At 45.6% G+C, this 18522-nt stretch overlaps 1 protein-coding gene across 2 annotated transcripts in view; it reads left to right on the top strand.

Annotated features, from left to right (window-relative positions):
* SRBD1 (S1 RNA binding domain 1) overlaps window positions 1–18522 on the top strand; it is a 759215-nt gene that overhangs the window by 642548 nt on the left and 98145 nt on the right. Inside the window, exon 20 of one of the 2 annotated variants that reach the window (XM_069234013.1) lies at window positions 9802–9981. In XM_069234013.1, the coding sequence (XP_069090114.1) occupies window positions 9802–9981 (180 nt within the window). Of the gene's footprint in view, window positions 1–9798; window positions 9982–18522 lie in introns of both variants that reach the window. The other variant, XM_069234012.1, reaches the window with a different exon arrangement.

Raw genomic sequence — 18522 nt, 5'->3', positions numbered from 1 at the left:
TGCCTCACCTCACGCTGCCTGCATCGGAGCCGTGGTCCCCTCTGAAGGCAACGACTGTGACCGATGCCGCAGGCTATCGATGCTGCTGCATCGCCTCCGAAGTCCCGCCACAGCTGAGTCCTGAGTTCCGTGTCCCAGATACCTGGGGCACCTGACTCCGTTGCAGCACCTGTGACCCAGAGGTGTGCTCACAACCACAAAGTCGATGCTTTGTGTCTTGACCTGCTGGATTCATTGACCCCGCTGGCTCGTAAGGAACCAACACCTTCCAGTAAGAGCTATTGTGTTTCTAAGCACTTTACTAAGATGTCATCTTTAAAAATTCATATTACTTGTGCATGTTGGATTTTTTTTCGTTATGGTCTAGTTTTAGTCAGATAAATATTGGCTATTCTAAACTGGTGTGGAGTACTTTTGTGTTTTTTTTCCACTGTTACTGTGTGTGCATATACAAATACTTCACAAATTGCCTCAGAGATAAGCCTGACTGTTCGAACCAATCTACCAGGGAGGTGAGCAGGTGTTATCTTAGCTGTGTAAGTCCCTTACCCTGACTAGAGTGAAGGGGGGAGGACAGGTGAGCTCAAAGGGAGAAAGGCTTCAAGCAGGAAATTGATGTGGCAGCGGGAACAGCAAAAAAGGAAAGCAGCAGAAAAAGGCTGAGAAAGGGCAAAAAAGGTGGCAAAGTAGCCCAGAGAGGCAGAAAAACGGGGAGAAAAAAGGCACAGACAGTGGGAGAGAGTGAAGAGAGAAAGTGGCACAAGACGCTAAAAATGGAGGAGAAAATACACAAAAAAGTGGCAGAGTAGCCCAGAAAGCTGAAGAAAATGTGATACAAAAGGCACAGAGAGTAAATGAGAGCGACGACAGAAAGTGTCACAAAAGGTGGCAAAACAAATCGAAAACAGAAGCGAATGGCAATAGAATGGCAAGGAGTGACAAGAGGAGGACAGAGAGGAATGAGGAGAGAGCAGCGGGTGGGGAGCTGGGTGTGAAAGGGCCTTGACTGGTCGGAGTACAGCTCCAGGTCAGTCTTGGGCTGGACCTAGGCACCTGTTCAAACAAAAGAAAAGAGTTGAAGACTCACCTCTGTAATGAACCCTATATCAGAAAGCATTAACCATCATCAAACCAAATCCATCTCCGATGACTGATTGACTTTCTCTTTGACTATGTTCTGCACTTCACTTCCTTTTTGCTTAGCGTTGCACTAAAGAAATAGCATATACATACATACGTACATACATACGTAGATATGCTGAAACTAACCAAGGAGGGGACTGAGTTGGTGGAAGCTGGATTTTCTATGGCGTGGGTTGTCAATTTGAACTGCAGTACTTGGAGAGAGAGAGAATGATCTCACTGAATTTTGGTTGCAGAGTTACAATTGTAATGTTACCAGTCAATTGTCAACTGAGGGAGCATCAAAACACATCATTAGCCATTTTTCTTTCAGTTTTGACTGTTTTGTCTCAGTTACGTACTGTGCTATATTATTATACTATAAGTACCTTTAAAGATAATTCCAAAATATCTCACTTAAATGTCTGAAAAACTCTGCAACATCATTTTGATCATGTATCATAGTGGAATGAACCTGCCCATTTAAAATGGGTGCACATTCTGAATAATGCTTATAGAATGCCCTATAGTAACCAGACCACCACTAACATGATTATATTCTTTTCACTCCAAAATGTAAATACGTTTTGCTATGCTTGATGCAGAAATTATTGTATCCAGTTAACCTATGCAGATAGAAGTGAGATTGCATGTGCATTCATTAAACTGAGTTTAGCGAAAAATAAATGAATAAATAAATAAAAAATGAATGCAGGCTTCTAAACGCTCTGCTTAGGAGCTCGATGCCAGTGCTACTGAATGCTGTGGCTGCTGCCTACCATTTCCCTTTGTGACTTTCTGTTTTCTCTGATTTCTCGCTTGTTGTTCTCTCTAAAAGTCTGGAGAAGAAAAATAAGTCTCGGTCCCCCAAAATGTGTGCCAATGCCCACTATCTCCTAGCACAAATTAAGTACTAAATAAAACGCTCCTGCAACATGTATATAGAGGAGCACTAGATCTCACTCATTTACAATGCAAACAATAGGAATTGTTATTGGTAAATAGTAATGATTTGTAGTTACTGAATGGGCTGTCATCCTTATTTGTTGACGTGTAGTATTTTCTAGTTCTCACAAACAGGGCTATACTCAAAGCCAGAAGTTAGCATTATACAATTGAGGGCAACATCTTTAATACAACATGCACAAAAACATAGACATATGAGCACGTCAGCAGAGCAGCTGTGACGCTTATATTTGCTTTTCCCCATGGGCAAGCATATCAGAGAAAAATCTGTAATAACCAGTTTATCTGATAGAAACAACTAGCTGCAGATTCCTTACCTTAGAATTCTCCCCAGGCGCCAGACTGGATCCAGAATAAAGTTTTCAGCAGTACCTCTGCATGTCGGTAGAGGGCTTTGTGCGACTCTGTATCGATGTCGACCACCGGATATGACAACAACGGAGTCCATATAATCCCTTCACCAATGCGCTGCCATCAGTTTCTTCTTTCCTGTGCTGCAGTTCATATCCGGAGAAGCAGTTCCTCTGGCCATTTTTGGCCTCCTTTTTCATCAGTTGGAACAGTGTGTACCCCTTCTGGCTTTAAGCCGTGTGTGTCCTGTGCTCAACAAATGTCGGTCACGGACCCCCATTCTGTCCGTATGTGGTGCTTAGGCACCCACCACGACTCCGAGGATTGCAGCATCTGTCAGCATCTGAAGCCGAGAGCATTAAGGGAGCGGCGGATGAAGCTCCTGGTGCAGTCTTCCTAGGACTCCCATAGGCATCAGGGTCCTACACCATCCAAGGTCTGTCCCTGAGAACGCTCGCTGATTCGTTCGCATGTGGTTCCATCGATGTCTCAAGGTAAGCGCCATCTGCAGTCAAAGTCGCGCCATCCTCCAACTTTATCACCTCCACACAACTCTTTTTGTTATTCTGAGGAAGGGCCCGTGCATGACTTTGCCCGCACCTTCCTGTTTTTTCTGTCGCTGGGGGGACTGTGACCCAGATGTGGGACTATTACAGATCCCTGCACGCCATTTTTGGCCAACCTTTTCCCCTGGAGTGCCTTCTGGCCCCAAGGAGGTAGAGGGTGCCCTGACAGGATCTTCACTTTCGGGTGAGCCTTCGATGCCCGTTGGGCTCCCTGATTCCATCTCCAGAGTTGTTTAGGCGCCAGTGCATGGCCTTCCACGGCTTCCACCTCCTGCGTCCGACTCTTCCCAGCTGGCTCCATTGTCTGCTTCAAGTTATTCTTTGTCACCTCTGGGGTGGTGGTGCCATCAGCTTCGATGGTATTCTCACCGAAGTCAACCGGCTCACCCTCACGACATCGGTCAATCCCGATATTGGGAGCAGCGCCGATGGAGTTTGCTATCTCTAATCCGTGCCCTATGTCTTCTGGAGCCCATCGTACAGTTCTCCAATCAGAGGGGCATGGTTTGGATTATCGACCTCCCCTTTCCAATACCATTACAAATACACAATCAGATTGGTTATTTGAATTGGGCAACACTAGTGGCCTGGACTCCTCCCCAGCCTCAAGCCTTCTGTCACCCCCTGGGTCGGCTACAGAGGTAAGTTCTGGTCTAGCAGATGAGTAATAATATGTTTCAGAGGTGTTGAATTTACAACTCTCTACTGTTCAGTTGTCAATGGACCCTTTACTTGATGTCCTACATCCTGACCAGTCTTCTGTAGAGCCTGTCCTTCCTTATTGTGAGACTCTTTACGACATCCTCTTGGGGGTTTGGGCCTAGCCAGAATCTGGCCCTCCTGTGGAACGCTCTATTTCACATAGACACAGACCAGCCCCCAAGGATCCTTCTTGCCTCTGTCGGCATACGACTACTCAAAGCTTTGTGATGCAAGGTGCTTTAGCTGCTCAGTCTTACTCATGTCCCTCTGGTCTCTCCATAGCAAGAGGCCAGGCAGCTTGACACTTCTGATAGGCATATTTTCACTTCATCTAGCTCTGCTCTGTGTTTTAGCAACACTTCTTGTGTCCTTGCTCACTTCTCCCACATCTTGTGGGACTTGGTGGAGCGTATTCGTGGTCCCTTAGTACTTGATGGTCAGCAAGCTGCAGGCTTAGTATCCGATGTGGTGTGGATACCACTGATTCTGTTGGAAGGGTTTTGGCCTCATCACTGGCTCTGCGTCAACGGGCATGGTTGCTTCCCTCCAAATTTTCAGAGGCTGTGCAGGCAACTTTACTTGACATGCCTTTAGATGGCACCTCACTTTTTGGTGTGCATGCAGACTCAGCTTTACACCGCTTTAGAGATACTTGTGGTTATACACAGTCTTAACGCCTCCTGGTGATACAGGGTCTCACTGTGTATTGGTTTCCTTCCATTGTTCAAGGGCGGTTTTTATTCCCCTGTTGCTTTTCTCCCCGCCTCTAGGTGTGGTATTCCTTCTCACTGCAGGTGCTTTTTCTTATTATTATGTTCACACTACCTCGCACCGAACGTGGTGTTTATGCTTTTGCAGGTGTTGTGTTTCTTTTTCCACTGTTGTGGTCAGGTTCCAGTATTTCTTGTGACCCTGTTTGTGTCTGATACCTCTTAAAGAGGGGTTGGCAACTCCTCCTTAATTGGGGGAGTTGCCAAAGAGATTTTGCTCTGTACAGGGTTCTTCCTCGTGTGAGAGTATTTTCACTTCTCAGCTCTTCGGAGCAATTGGTGTAGGCTTTTAGCCAAACTTCTATGTTTAACTGTTCCCTACCAGAAACTTGTTAGGTGATTCTTTTGGGAGTAGTTACTATATAATTCCTTGTATAAGTAAGAACTCTACTGGAGCATTTGGTTTCCCCCCATTTTTCGGTTGAACAACCTATGTTCTAGATCCCCGTTTTTTTTTTTTTCTTTTCAGAACATTTTTACTTTTTTGTTGTTATATGGAGGCATCACATTCTGTCGCCCTTATAGTGCACTGGTTTCTATTCCTTATGCTTTTCTCATGAACTGCTATATTCTCTCTCTTTATCTATCTATCTATCTATCTATCTATCTATCTATCTATCTATCTATATATATATATATATATATATTTATCAGTCAGACGCCAAGCCTGAAGACCAGGGCTTGTGCTGCGGACGTCACTGTCAATACTGTTCTTAAGCACTCGTCCCAGCAATCCATGTTGGGGGATAAAGAGTTGATGAAAAAACATATTTACTAAATTAATGAAACCTTCTTGGTTTCTTTGATTTAGTAAATACCCTTTTTCATCCATGTAGGTTTAGGGCTTCATCCATCTACGTATGGGTTCTTGTCTTTATTCAAGAATGATAGCCATGCCCTCCCAAGTTAGCTGTTTCCGTCCCTTTCCCTTTAGGATTTCTCCCTCCTTGGGATTATTTTCCTTTATGTGTGACCTTGGTCAACTTTTGACCTTTATGTTCCAGCATTTGATGTGTAGGGTGCAATTCCTAGCACTTGCTTAATCCTTTTTATGATGGTTGCATGAAGGTAGTCATGTCTCCTCCTTCTGTCAGACATGTAATCCTCTCTAACCACATATTGTGTTGTTCCTCAGAGCAGGGTGAATCAAAGTGGTAGTTGTGCTAAGGGTGAGCATGTGGGAGGGGAACCCAAAGAGTTTGTGAAGCTGTATCTAGTAGCAATGCAGCGGATGCTCAGAAAAAGAGGACAGTAGTTAAGAGAAAGCTAGGAAAGGGTCTCCAACCTTTTTTGTAGTAAAGGCTACTTCTGCTGATGAAAATCATTCAGGGCTACGAATATTATTAGCATTCTAATAGTGACCCCATGAGAGAAGTTTACATGGCTGTTTCAAATATAAACTTTTCAGTTGTTTTAGGCAGGGCTACATACAGGAGAGCTACCTATAGGTAGTTTTGGAGCTGCTAGTAGCTAGGAAGCTGGACATTGATGTTTAGGGGCAAAAGCTAAAAAGCAGGTATCCAGGCCCAATGTGTCTCTTCAGTTGAGTGATCTGTAGTGTCATAAGGTTTTTGGTGTATCCTACATGTGTTATGAGAGTTTTGTGAAAACGTCCATATGTGTCTAACTAGGCTCTCTATATCTTTAGATACCTATGAACAAGCACATCTAGGTCATTACATCTATATGTGTGCGTGTAGGTGTTTCGGCATATATTTATTCAGATCTCATCATTTCTCCATCACATGTTATGCATATGGCATGCCTTTTGTGTCCCCTGTCGACCCTTTCTATGTGTATTACAGTTCTGTTACACCTCTGTACAGGTTCTTCTTTTGCGTTCCTGGAGGTGTGCACTCTGCCTTTCGAGTTACTCTCCTTACCATCATTGACTTTTCTGCTTCTTGCTGGTTTTTCCCACGCATCCTGGTTGAGGCAGCATGCATGCATTGCTCCTCCTCTTTTCATGTCCTCTGTGGATCCCCCTTGTTCCATCCCAATTATATCAGTGACTGTTGCCGTGGTCTTGCACCTTAGTCTTCAGCTCTTCATTCCTCCTGTAGGGCTATACATGTTTATGTTCCTATTGCTTGTCTATCAACAGATTCATTTTTCATTGCCATGTGCTCTGCTCCCCATGGCTTTTTACGTCTTTTAACATGTTCTGTGGGTCTTTCCATTGCTCTTCTGGTGAGTGAATGTTCTTGTTCACCTTTGTCTCGCTCATGACTGGTCTATTCTGCCTTCAGTTGGACCGGTTGGTTATATGGTAGACTTGGGTAGGATATGTTGTCAGACCCACCTGGGTTTGTATTGCTTTGGCATCTAATTCTAAGGTAAGGAATCTGTGGGTAGTTGTCTCTAGCATGAGGAACACATTACTTAGCTTTTGTAATGCCTTATCTGGTAGAGACATAGACTATCTGCAGATTCCTTACCGACCAACCCATCCTCCCAGTTCTGCAAACTATTTTATTGTACCATAGTATCCCTTTCTTGGTATTATCTTTCCATGCATTTGGATTTAGTAGTTGTAATTCAAATGTTCATCTGTCTCTCTTGTTGGCAAACTGTTCCATTGCCAGTTTCTATGGTGGCTCCGCGTTGTTGTGCGGATTCTAGTCACAGAAGAAACTGACGTCAGCACATCGGAGGAGGGATTATATGGATTCCTTCTATGTCCTATCCGGTGAACGACGTCCACACAAAATCACATGGCACCCTCTACTGACACGCAGAAGTACTGCTGAGGAGTTTTTTCCAGATCAGGTCTGGTGCCTTAGGGAGAATTCCAAGGTGAGGAATCTGCAGCTAGTCTATCTCTACCAGATAATACATTACCGAAGGTAAGTAACTAGTTCGACAGTGGAGGCGGGTGATCTTTGAAATTGCTGGGGCATAATACTTGTCTTAAAGGACTGTGGGTGTCCCTAATTTTAAAAAATAAATTATGCCAGGACCTGCGTTTTCTCATGGGTGCTACTCCCCCAAATATACATAACGGGGCCCCCTTAAAGCCACAAATTACATAAAATATGCTGGTGTCTGAATATTGCCATTGATTCCATCCCTATACCATGGGTGTGCTTTATGTCAGAAAATACCTCTAGTATTTCAGAGCCAGCATTTTTTTTCATGGTTGGACCCCTCCTAAATTTCACAGTTGTCTTCTATTCAGTGGCGGCCGGTAATTTTAGGAGGGAGGGAAGCGGGCAAGAAGCACACTCACACTCATTCATTCACACAGGCTCGCTCACGCACATCCATTCACAACACTCATCAAATATTCAAACATACACGCATGCAACAAACATTCATTGAAAAAAAACACACACACACTTACCTTCAGCTCTGCCTCGAAGATCCCAGGAGGGTTGGGACTGCTGCCATAGGTCAGCCAGTGAGGGAAGGCAGCAGTCCCAGCCTTGTCACAGAGTGGGATGGGGTCAGTGAGACTGCTGAACCCACCCTGCTCTGTGACAAGGTGTCACTGATTGTCACTCGCCCTGGACGCTTCAGGGCATCACCAAGGGGAAGGGCCTCGAGGCGCCTTTGCTGAGCTGACAAGGTCACACCCATAGGAGCTGTGACCTCTTCAGCCCAGCAAAGTTCAGCTCAGACAGCCAGGAGTCTGCGCAAATCGCACATGTCGTGCTCCTGGCTGCCTGATCTGAAATTAAGAGTGTCTGACAGGCTGACCTTTGCTCAGCCTGAAAGGCACTCTTCATGAGGGTCAAAAGGTGAGGGGGGCATGGCCCTTCCACCCTAAAGGACAGGCTGCGGCTGCTTTTATTATGACAAGGGTTACCTCCTGCCCCCCATATGTTCCTGCCAGCATTTTGCTGGTGTTGCCTAGTATGCCACATATGCCCTCCAATTTTTCAGCACCAGTATTTTGCCATGGTGTTCCATATGCCAAGTATTGCCTCAAGTAAGCCAGCACTAGTATTTTACAGGTGCCCATTATGCTAAGACTTGCCTCCGGAAGGCCAGGGCCAGCATTTTGCCGTGGGTGCCTCTAGGCAAACAGCAGATTTGCAAACATACCACCACATTCTTACTCACATCCACTCTCACTCATTCACACTTATTCACATTATTTGATTCTCACTCACTCTCTGGTACACACTTTTTTACTCTGTCCCTCATGGCTGCTTACTTGCACTCACCCACTCTCACTTGCACTCACTCTTACTCAGTCTCATGTATTCTCACTCTGCCTCACCTATTCTCACTCACACGCTCACTCACTTATACATTCGCATGTGCTTGCAATTGCTCTTACTCTCATTCATTCGCCCTTATTTCCAGTCACTGACCCACTCACTGTCACTCACTCTCTTGTTCTCACATTCTCACACACTCACTTTTACTTCACTCACTTTCAGTCATTCTCTATCAGTCCCTCCGACAGTTGTGTCACTTACTCACTTGCACTCACACACATGCCTGCACATAGACATGCTCTCTCACACACAAACACACAGTCACCCATAAGTATAGAAAATATTTGTAATAATATTTTTCTGTTTTCCTCATCTTCCTGCCCTGGTCTCATTCCATCTTCTGGTGTTGTATTGACCCTTAGGGTATGCACACAGCCGAAGCAATTAGCTGAAACCTTGAACCAGTGCAGATTCTAGGTTTAAACCCCAAACCTTGGGTGCCTGTACTCATGAGTAGTTTGTGGACACAGGAGCAATGGAGCCGGTACCCAACATTTGTGAAAGGTTCAACAAGACCCTGAAAGGCATGATCACTGGCCTGCCTGAGGCCATGAGGCATAAGTGGGACGTCCTCTTGCCATGCCTTGCTCTTTGCTTATAGGGAGGTGCCCCAGAAAGAGGTGGGGTTCAGCACCTTTGAACGTCTCTATGGATACCCTGTCAGGGGACCTCTAAGCATAGTCAAGGAGGGATTCTAGCCAAAAGAATGAAGAGCCCCTACATGCACATTTTGCAATTTGAGCGGTAGTATAATCTGCACCTTTTCACGTTGCAAAAGATGTCTTTAGTTATTTCGAAAATAGTGCCCACTGTTCGCTGAAACTCTTTGCAATTCTTTAATTTACCAGAACACTTTTTGCAAAATACTGCAAGCATTGTGAATCCTTAATTTTCATTTTCTTGGACATCTCTAAACAGTTATTTGCTTATGAGATTCAATTTGCATTTGTTTAAAGAATGCCAATTTTTTTGTGCACCAAGGCTACTATTTCTGCAGTAAGGACCGCTTGAAACCTGCACTATATGTTTGTGTTTGTTTAGATGAGTTGAACAGTGTTACTCAGCTTAAAATGTTTTTTTGTGTGTTTTCGAAAGCAGTCAGCAGAACGAACTACCAGGAAATCAGACCCAGGGACCAGCTGTTGGAACCAAAGCAAGTGCAATAGGTAAACAAGTCAAGAAGAAGGGCAAAGCAGCAGCAGCAGCAGCCTCTCTCCAGAAGCCAAATCCATTGGACCAAACTTGTATTCATCCTGAATCATACGAGATCGCAATGAGGTAAGAGATGAAGTCCGTAACAAGCCATTGAATTAAAGCTAATGGCCACACCTGCAGCATAGAAGGCCACATCTGCAGCATAGAAAGCATTGCACAGCATTCTCAAAGGTGACTCCTGGAAGTCATTTCAATAGTAATACTACTTTGTACCGTCGGTAACACCCATTACTTACGTTTAGACACAGAGGTATTGTCGGAAAAAAGACTCGCTGCACTTTTGAAGGGCTTCCATCTCTACTCGGCACATTGCGGTGATCAGCCTTTAGCTACCAGTAGCAGTAAAATCTATCTTCAGTTCTGTATTTGTTGTTTTAATGTAAGGAATAATGTTAATTTACGAAGCGATAATGTAATTTCGTAACTGAAGACAAAATAGTTAGGTTGGCTAAATGTGTTAAATTGAATTCTCCCTAAGCATATGCAAAAGGCAAATTTACTATAAAATTATATATTAGAAACCAGTAGTCTATTGTATATAAAATAATATATTGTAAAATACAACAGTGCTCTAGGTAAGCACTACATTGAAGAAGTATTGATAACTACATTGATAAGTTCTACTTAAATGTACTGGATTTTTTTTTTTAAAGTGGTCTCTAGTTCTTGCACCTATTGGAATGAATGGCAGCGTTTTGGGAAAGCAGAGTTTCTTTTTATAGGTAAAGGGAAATAATAAACGCACGTTTCATGTAATGCACATTAGAAGTCTTACATCCATGAATGAGGGTATGTCTTTCCAACATCCCAACATTCTATAGGGTTCATGCTTAAGCTTAATGCAGACAAAACCGAGGTTATGATGCTGGGTAAAAATCTCAGCAAGGCAGTTCGAAATTCACTACCTGTTCTTCAGGAAGAGCTTCCCAGCCCCAAAGGCGTAATAAAGAGTCTTGGAGTGTGGCCAGACTCCAATCTTACTATGGAGTACCAAGCTAGAAAACTTAAGGCCACCTGTTTTATCATTCTCAGCTCCTGAGAATGGTCCTAAAACTTCTCCCCTTCCTAGCAAGAAGACTAATTGTCTTGGCCCTCACCCTATCCTGCCTTGATTACGGAAATGTTCTTTACTTTGGCTCCCCTCAATATGTGAATAAAAGGCTTCAGATTATACAGAATGCTGCTGCCTGATTATTGAGGAACCTTCCAAGGCATAAATCTGTAGGAAAGGCTCTGCATGCTCTCCACTAGCATCCTGTGAAGCAATAAATTCAATTTAGGGATTAGGCATTCTGCATAAATCGCTTCAGAGTAGAGCCCCCACTATGTTAAAACCGTTGACTATTCCCTACATTCCTGGAAGACTTCTTAGATCCTCCCCTGCTTACCTATTGCATGTTCAAAAAGTAAGAAGATCCCATTGGGGGAAAGTAGGGGACGTTACTTCTTCCATATTGCCCCCAAACTGTGGAACACTCTCCCTCTTGAGCTACGCCTTGTACCCTTTGAGCTCCCCTTCCGCAATGCCTTGAAAACCTTGCTCTATTCGAGTTAGCTCTTACTGGTGAATCAACACCTTGGAACTGTTCTAGGACTGGTACGCCTCCGGGTAGCTATGCAATTTATACAATTCCTGAATTTAATTAAACTCAGTGTTGCATTTCCTACTATTTGACATTAATTTTAAACCTTCTACTTGAGTAGTTCTTACACATTCTTTCTTTCACTGATATATCGTGTTATCATGGTAATATTTAGTGCATATCTGATAGAGACTTCTAGTTGCAGATTCCTTACCTTAGAATTTTCTCCAGGCGTCAGACTGGATCCAGGAATTTTTTCTTCCAGCAATACCCTTGCACGTCGGTAGATGGCCTTGGTCGAGTCCGCGGGCGTAGTTGCCATGATGACATTGGGAGTAGTACATATGCCTCAGTGCAGTGATGTCAGTTTTTTTTTTTGCACGCCACGCGCTGATTTTAAAAGAGCTACTCTGGTCTCTTTTTGACTGAGTTCGACCGCTTTGGTGAGTTTTTGGTGCGTCGATGTCCCCGGAGACCTGTTTCAAGACGTGCAAGGACTGTCACCGCAAAATGTTGGTGTCAGATCTGCATCGGGGCTGTTTGTGGTGCTTGGAGCGCGACCATGACCCGAAGTCGTGCTCCGCGTGCTGGGCCATGCACCCAAAGGCCTTAAGGGAGCAGTCCCTCAAGCTCATGCCGGCCCCTGCGCTCAACTCCGCGAAGGTCCCAGTCTCGCTCAAGAGGAAGGTCTCGAGACCGTTCGTGGAGCCACCACTATTCTCGTTCCTCTTTGGGCGCAGGTAAGAAGAAGAAGTAATCGAAGCGGTCCCGTCACCCTTCGACTTCACCCCGTTGCTTGGCTGATACGACACCGGAGGAGCGTTGACGCTTGACTCCTCCTTCTTCAGAACCTGCTTTTGGGTTTGCTCAGCGCTTCCCCGAATTTCCTGGAGCCGGAGCGACCGAGGTCCCAGCCGGTCGTACCCTGAGACCTTCCCCGGCGCCAGTTCGATTGTCGACGCTTCCGACGTCAGTTTTGCCCACCATTTACCTGATCCTTATCCCCGACGACTCAGAGTCGGAACGGCGTTGGACAACACCACCTCTGTCTTTGATGGGGCCTACTCACCCCAGGTCAGATTTGGACCCTTTTCCTTATGGGTATGAATTTAGGGAAGGATTGGTGAGGTCACTGGACCCTTATGAAAATCAGGATGACCCATCTTTGGATTTGGCACAGTAATTGGGCGAGGCCAGTGGACTGCACACTTCTCCAGACCTTGGCATGCTGTCTCCTCCCACTTTGGCTACAGCGGAGGGAGCAGCATATGCTATGGTGGTCAGTAGGGCAGCTGAGGTCCTTGACCTTGAGCTACCTACTGTACGGGTCACGTCCAATCTCCTGACTGAGGTGCTTCAGCCAGGGGGTTCCACATCTGAGCCCCTTTTGACATTCAATGAAGCCCTTACCGATGTCCTTTTGAGCACTTGGTCCAAACCGAACAGAGGGGCTCCTGTGAACTGGACTATCGCACACTGCCATCTGTGCGCCCCGAACGACCCTAAGTTTCTTCCCCAACAACCCACGCCTGAGAGTCTTGTCACCCAGGCTTCCTCTTCCTCAGGCGCATTCCCTTCCGCACCCCCAGATAGGGAATCAAAAGGGCTGGAACAATTTGGGAAGAAGATGCTTTCTTCCTCTAGTCTTGCGCTGCGGTCCATGAACACCGCATGCCTTTTGAGCCGCTATACCCACTCTCTGTGGTATACGGTTGCGCAAGTTCTGCCGCAGATACCAGAGGAGGCCCGTGCTATCGTCTCCCAAGCTGTCAACGATGGGAGATATGCAGCAAAGTTCATGATCCAATGTGGGTGGGACACGACCCACTCTCTGGGTAGATCGGTTGCTACGTCGGTGGCTTTGAGACACCATGCCTGGTTGTGTACTTCTGTTTTTTCTGCGGATATCCAACAGTCTCTTATGGACATGCCCTTTGATGGCACCCATCACTTTGGAGACAAGGTGGACTCGGCCTTGGAGAAATTCAAGGACTCCCGGGCTACGGCTCGGTCCCTTGGTTTTTCCGCTGCCCCTCGTCCCCAACAGTCTGTCTTTCGCCCCTTTCGTGGCCACGGAAGGGGCTCCCTGTCGCGTCCCCCACCCAACCACTGTGCCACCCACGCTCTTCAGCTGCTGCGTGGACGGGGATGCACAATCCTACGTGGGACAAGGAACCAGAGGTCTGCACAGTCCACCCCTGGCATAGCTGCAGCCTCCAAACCTTCCTAGTCCGTCCCCTCACTCCGATCCAGTTGGTGGCAGGATTCGCCATCACCTGCCCCACGGGGAATCCATCACTACAGACAGGTGGGTTTTGCAGATCGTTCGAAAGGGCTTTCCGTTCCCTTCAAATCTGCCACACCAGCCAGCAATGCCTCCATCAATCAGCCAACTTTCAGAGGATCATTTGTCACTTCTCCGCCAGGAAGTCGCAGCTCTCTTGGCCAAGGGAGCGATACAGAAGGTCCTTGTGCCAGAAGGTGGCTGTGGTTGGTAATCCCGCTACTTCCTGGTGCCGAAAAAGGATAAGGGCTTACATCCTATCCTAGACCTTCGAGACCTCGATTACTTCCTCAAGAAGGAGAAATTCAAAATACTCACTCTGGCTCAGGTCCTGTCTGCCATAGACCCAGGAGACTGGATGGTAGCATTGGACTTGCAGGACGCTTATTTCCACATTCCCATCCTGCCTGCCCACAGCTGTTACCTGCGATTCTTGATAGGTCACGTTTACCGTGCTCCCCTTCGGCCTTACCAGCGCCCCTCGGGTGTTCACGAAAGTGACGGTGGTGTGCTGCAGCTCATCTGCGCAGGTTAGGGGTCTCAGTCTTCCCCTACCTCGATGACTTGCTGTTGAAGGCAGACTCACCCCAGAAAGTTGTCTTCCTCCTTCAGACTACGGCGAGCCTCCTGCACACGCTGGGTTTCTCTATCACTGTGCCGAAGTCACACCTGACTCCCTCTCAGTCGCTTCCTTTCATCTGAGCTGTTCTGGACCCAGTGCAGTTTCGGGGGTTATCCTCCTGAAAAGCAAGTCCAAGATATTCAGGCTATGATTCCGATCTTTCAGCCTCTGTCCTGGGTTTCGGTGAGACTGACTCTGAGGCTGCTGGGCCTCATGGCCTCCTGCATCCAGCTAGTGACAGACGCCAGATGGCACATGCGGACTCTGCAGTGGGACTTGAAGTTCCAGTGGGCGCAGCATCAGGGGAATCTCTCCGACATGGTCCAGATCTCGGAGGGGACTCCGAAAGACCTGCAGTGGTGGCCTTCAAATCAGTATTGGGTCCACAGCAGATCCCTCTTCCTTCCCCAGCCAAATCTGTCCATAGTGACTGATGTGTCGTTTCTGGGTGGGGACGGCTACATGGGAGAGGCGGAGATCAGATGCCCCTGGTCTCCGGTGGAGTCTGGGCTCCATATCAATCTTCTAGAACTCCAGGCAATCAGGCTTGTGTTGAAAGCATTTCATCCCTCTCTCAAAGGGAAAGTAGTGCAGGTCTTCAATGACAATACTACTGCCAATTGGTACTCCAAGAAACAGGGTGGGGTAGGGTCCTGGACCCTTTGTTAGGAGGCACTACGCCTCTGGACATAGCTGGAACATCAGTGCATTATCCTGGTGGTTCAACATCTGGGGGGTTCTCTTAACGCCAGAGTGGACAAACTCAGCTGTCGATGCACAGCCGATCACGAATGGCGTCTCCATCCAGAGCTGGCGCAAGGTTTCTTTCAGCAGTAGGAAGAGCCTTGGTTAGATCTGTTTGCCTCCGCAGGGAACGCGCAATGTCAGCTGTTTTGCGCGTTGGAGTTTCCAAGGCGGCACTCGCTCGGAGATGCTTTTTGTCTCAAGTGGAACACCGGCCTCCTTTCCACCTTTCCGCTTGTACCGCTTCTGCCCAGAGTTCTCAAGAAGATCCAGAACGACCATGCCCAAGACATCTTGGTGGCTCTGGACTGGGCACGGAGAATATGGTATCCAGAGCTATTGAGCATGGCCATCGATCCTTCACTCAGACTGCCTATTCGGGCAGATCTCCTGTCGCAGGAACAGGGGACGGTTCTCCACCCGAACCTGTCCATTTTCCGCCTTCATGCGTGGAGTTTGAGCGGCGGCAGTTGACTACTTTTAATCTTCCACCCAAAGTCTGCAATGTTATCTTGGCAGCCAGACGTCCCTCCACCAAAACCGGTACACACCTGCCATTGAAAATTCTAAGGTAAGGAATCTGCAACTAGAATATGTCTCTACCAGATATTTTGTTACCGAAGGTAAGTAACTTGCACATTCTGCATATATTTTTCAGGTGGGCCTACCCTTGGGCAGCACGCATTAAAAAGCAGTTATTGTCAAGATTCCTTAACTCATGGTGATGCATCGGTCGACCTAAGAAAGTACATTGATATAGAAGTCACTTACGCTATACAGTGTTAGTTGGAACAGTGAGCTTTGAAAATTGATCACAAACTAAAAGCTGGATTGGTTCGTAATTAGCTGAACAATCTTCATTTAAAAAAACCTCCACATAAGTATTTTTTGGGGGACAATAGACAAACTCCCTACCACTGTACCTCATAAAGTATCAATAAGGAGTATGTCAACTCTATCTATTGATAATATTCATGCCATAAAAGGGAGTGGAAGCGGTGTCAGCCACAAGCAAACAGTAACAGCAGAGGAGTCCAGGAGTTCAAGGACAGGTTGGTAGGAGTGAAGAGGTCCATGATCAGGAAGCATGATTGAATAAAAATATGCCCTTTACCTAGTTAAATTATAAAGAAAACATCTTTAGTAACTGAACAATAAACAAAATAGCATGTTAATCTTGGCCTGAATACCTATTTCCTCAATAATTGTGCTGTACTTATAAATATGTTCTTGTTCTGACAAAGTTTTAAGCATTGAAACTATTTTTTTTGTAACATTCCAGAAATATCAAACCTTTCTTCTGGAGAAAAGTGATAAAACATATTTACTGTCATACTAGAGTAATTGTAGGGCATCTGTTGGTCTAGTTTTACATAGACAATCGGGCATACTTGAGTTGAAATGCCTACTTTTTTCAGATAATATACATCAGCTTGGGTCAGCACCTCACTGTGCCAACAAGTTACGCTCAGTGGTTGTTCTAAATAGAATTGACGTATACCTTGAACTCAAATCCCAAAGTAGATTTCTCCCAGAGGTTCTCACCACTGGAATGACTTATTTGAATTTAACATGCAAATGAGATGTGGAATATTATTACTGTACAATTTTAGGAATGTCTAGAACAGCATTTACATCCAGGTGCAAGCCCCTGAATAATTTTACTGATCCTAGCTAGATATCAGTTTTTTCTTTCACAGATTTGTAGATTAACCAGACAGTCCTCTTTGCTTATTGATAATACATTGTTTTGATGCACTTGAGCACGCTCACATTTAAACAAGAGTTTAGAAGCTGTCTGCCAGCAGACAGACAATGGCAATACCCCCAGGTTGGAAAGAAGACCTCACCTGTGCTTCTCTTTCTGTGGTGTCAGAAATCTGACTCCTAACTCCCCAGGCCTCTAAAAGGACAAATAAGAGCAGCTTTTTTCAGTTACTTTAAGTTTATTTGTAATTATCTTTGTTAGATGCTAATGACAAGGCCAACCTCATAGATGAGCAGCATGGCCCTGTCAAAAGAGAACACTGAAGAAAATTGATGTATGTGTTATAAAGTTAGTCTGTCTAATTTTTGGACACTTTGGGAATCATTTTGAGTTTCGCTGACGGAAAACTGTCCACCTAACTCCCGACAGGCTGGCTGCCGCCTACGCGGCGACCTCTCCGCCAGAGTTATTAAGGGTTTCCTACTAGGTAAGCAGGCGGAAAGCTAAGTTTCCCCCCGCTTCCTTAGTGCGAAACAGGCTACAGCATTGTCTCTGGCTCGTAATCGAGCCGGCGGCACTGCTATAGCCAGCAGGGTGCACTATGGTACAAAGCAGACAGTGAACATTGTGATGGTTCTGGGCAGGGGCAGTGCAGGGACCCCCTTGTGGCTCCTGTACTCCGCCAGCCTTATAATGGTGGTGTTACAATCTTCTAGACGTCACCTAAAATAGATGAAGTAATTTCAGAGTTTGGGGCATATCTCCAAGAATGTTTCAGAACTAACCTGTACAGATTTTACCAATACTGATATCAGAGACATTATGCCAAACATGAAGACTGATTCACTTGTGCCATTCTTTACTTTTACTAGATTTTGCTATATCATTTTAGAAAATAGTAAAACTTATTTAATAAAGTTTACCAAACACCTTATTAGTTACAAGATAATGTAAGTGTTCTAAAGTGGATTGGCTACTATGGCTTTTTTTGTTCCTACCCATCCGTGTTATGTGAGATGAATAATCTAGTACAGACTTTGTTGTGGTGACCTTCAACTATTCTTGTAGTTGCTCTTTAAAATTTGGGAAACTATGCATTTTAGAAAGGTCACGAGGCCCTTGAAATTCCACCCCCTTTTTTCAAACTATTTTTGTTAACTTAGAGGGTAGGGCAAGCTACTGGTGGGCGATTGATGTTTTTTCTTGACAAATATCATCTGTGGAAGATCAGGCATTCTCAGGGCAGTAAAGATGTGTTTTTTTTGGTCTTTCAAGAGTGGACCGCTCCAATATGGTGGTACAGTGTTTTTCCTTCTCTTTGCCCCTAATGCCCTTCTTTATCAGTTTGACATAATATTCTGTTTCTTACGTCTGCTGCCAGAGGTAACCCAGGAAAGCTAACAGGTGTGCTGATGGTTGGCTGGGCCCTTGATGGGTGTCCTGGCTTCCTCCAACAGTGGATGTAAAGGACAGAATATTATGTTTCTCGTAAAGGGTTTTTGAAAAAAGACAGAGTATACCTGATGCACCAAAATTTGTGAGTATGTGCCAGGTCTGCAATCTCCCAAATCACCAAAAATGTGGGTGATTCTGGGATTAGGCTAGTAGTGTTGCCTAGCCCTAGATAAGGCCATGCGTATTAATTCTAGCTACTTCTCATCAT

Source organism: Pleurodeles waltl, chromosome 5, assembly GCF_031143425.1.
Source record: "Pleurodeles waltl isolate 20211129_DDA chromosome 5, aPleWal1.hap1.20221129, whole genome shotgun sequence".
Lineage (NCBI taxonomy): Eukaryota > Metazoa > Chordata > Amphibia > Caudata > Salamandridae > Pleurodeles > Pleurodeles waltl.
Note: the sequence above shows the minus strand (reverse complement) of the source record. Positions and strands in the feature narration are given on the sequence as shown.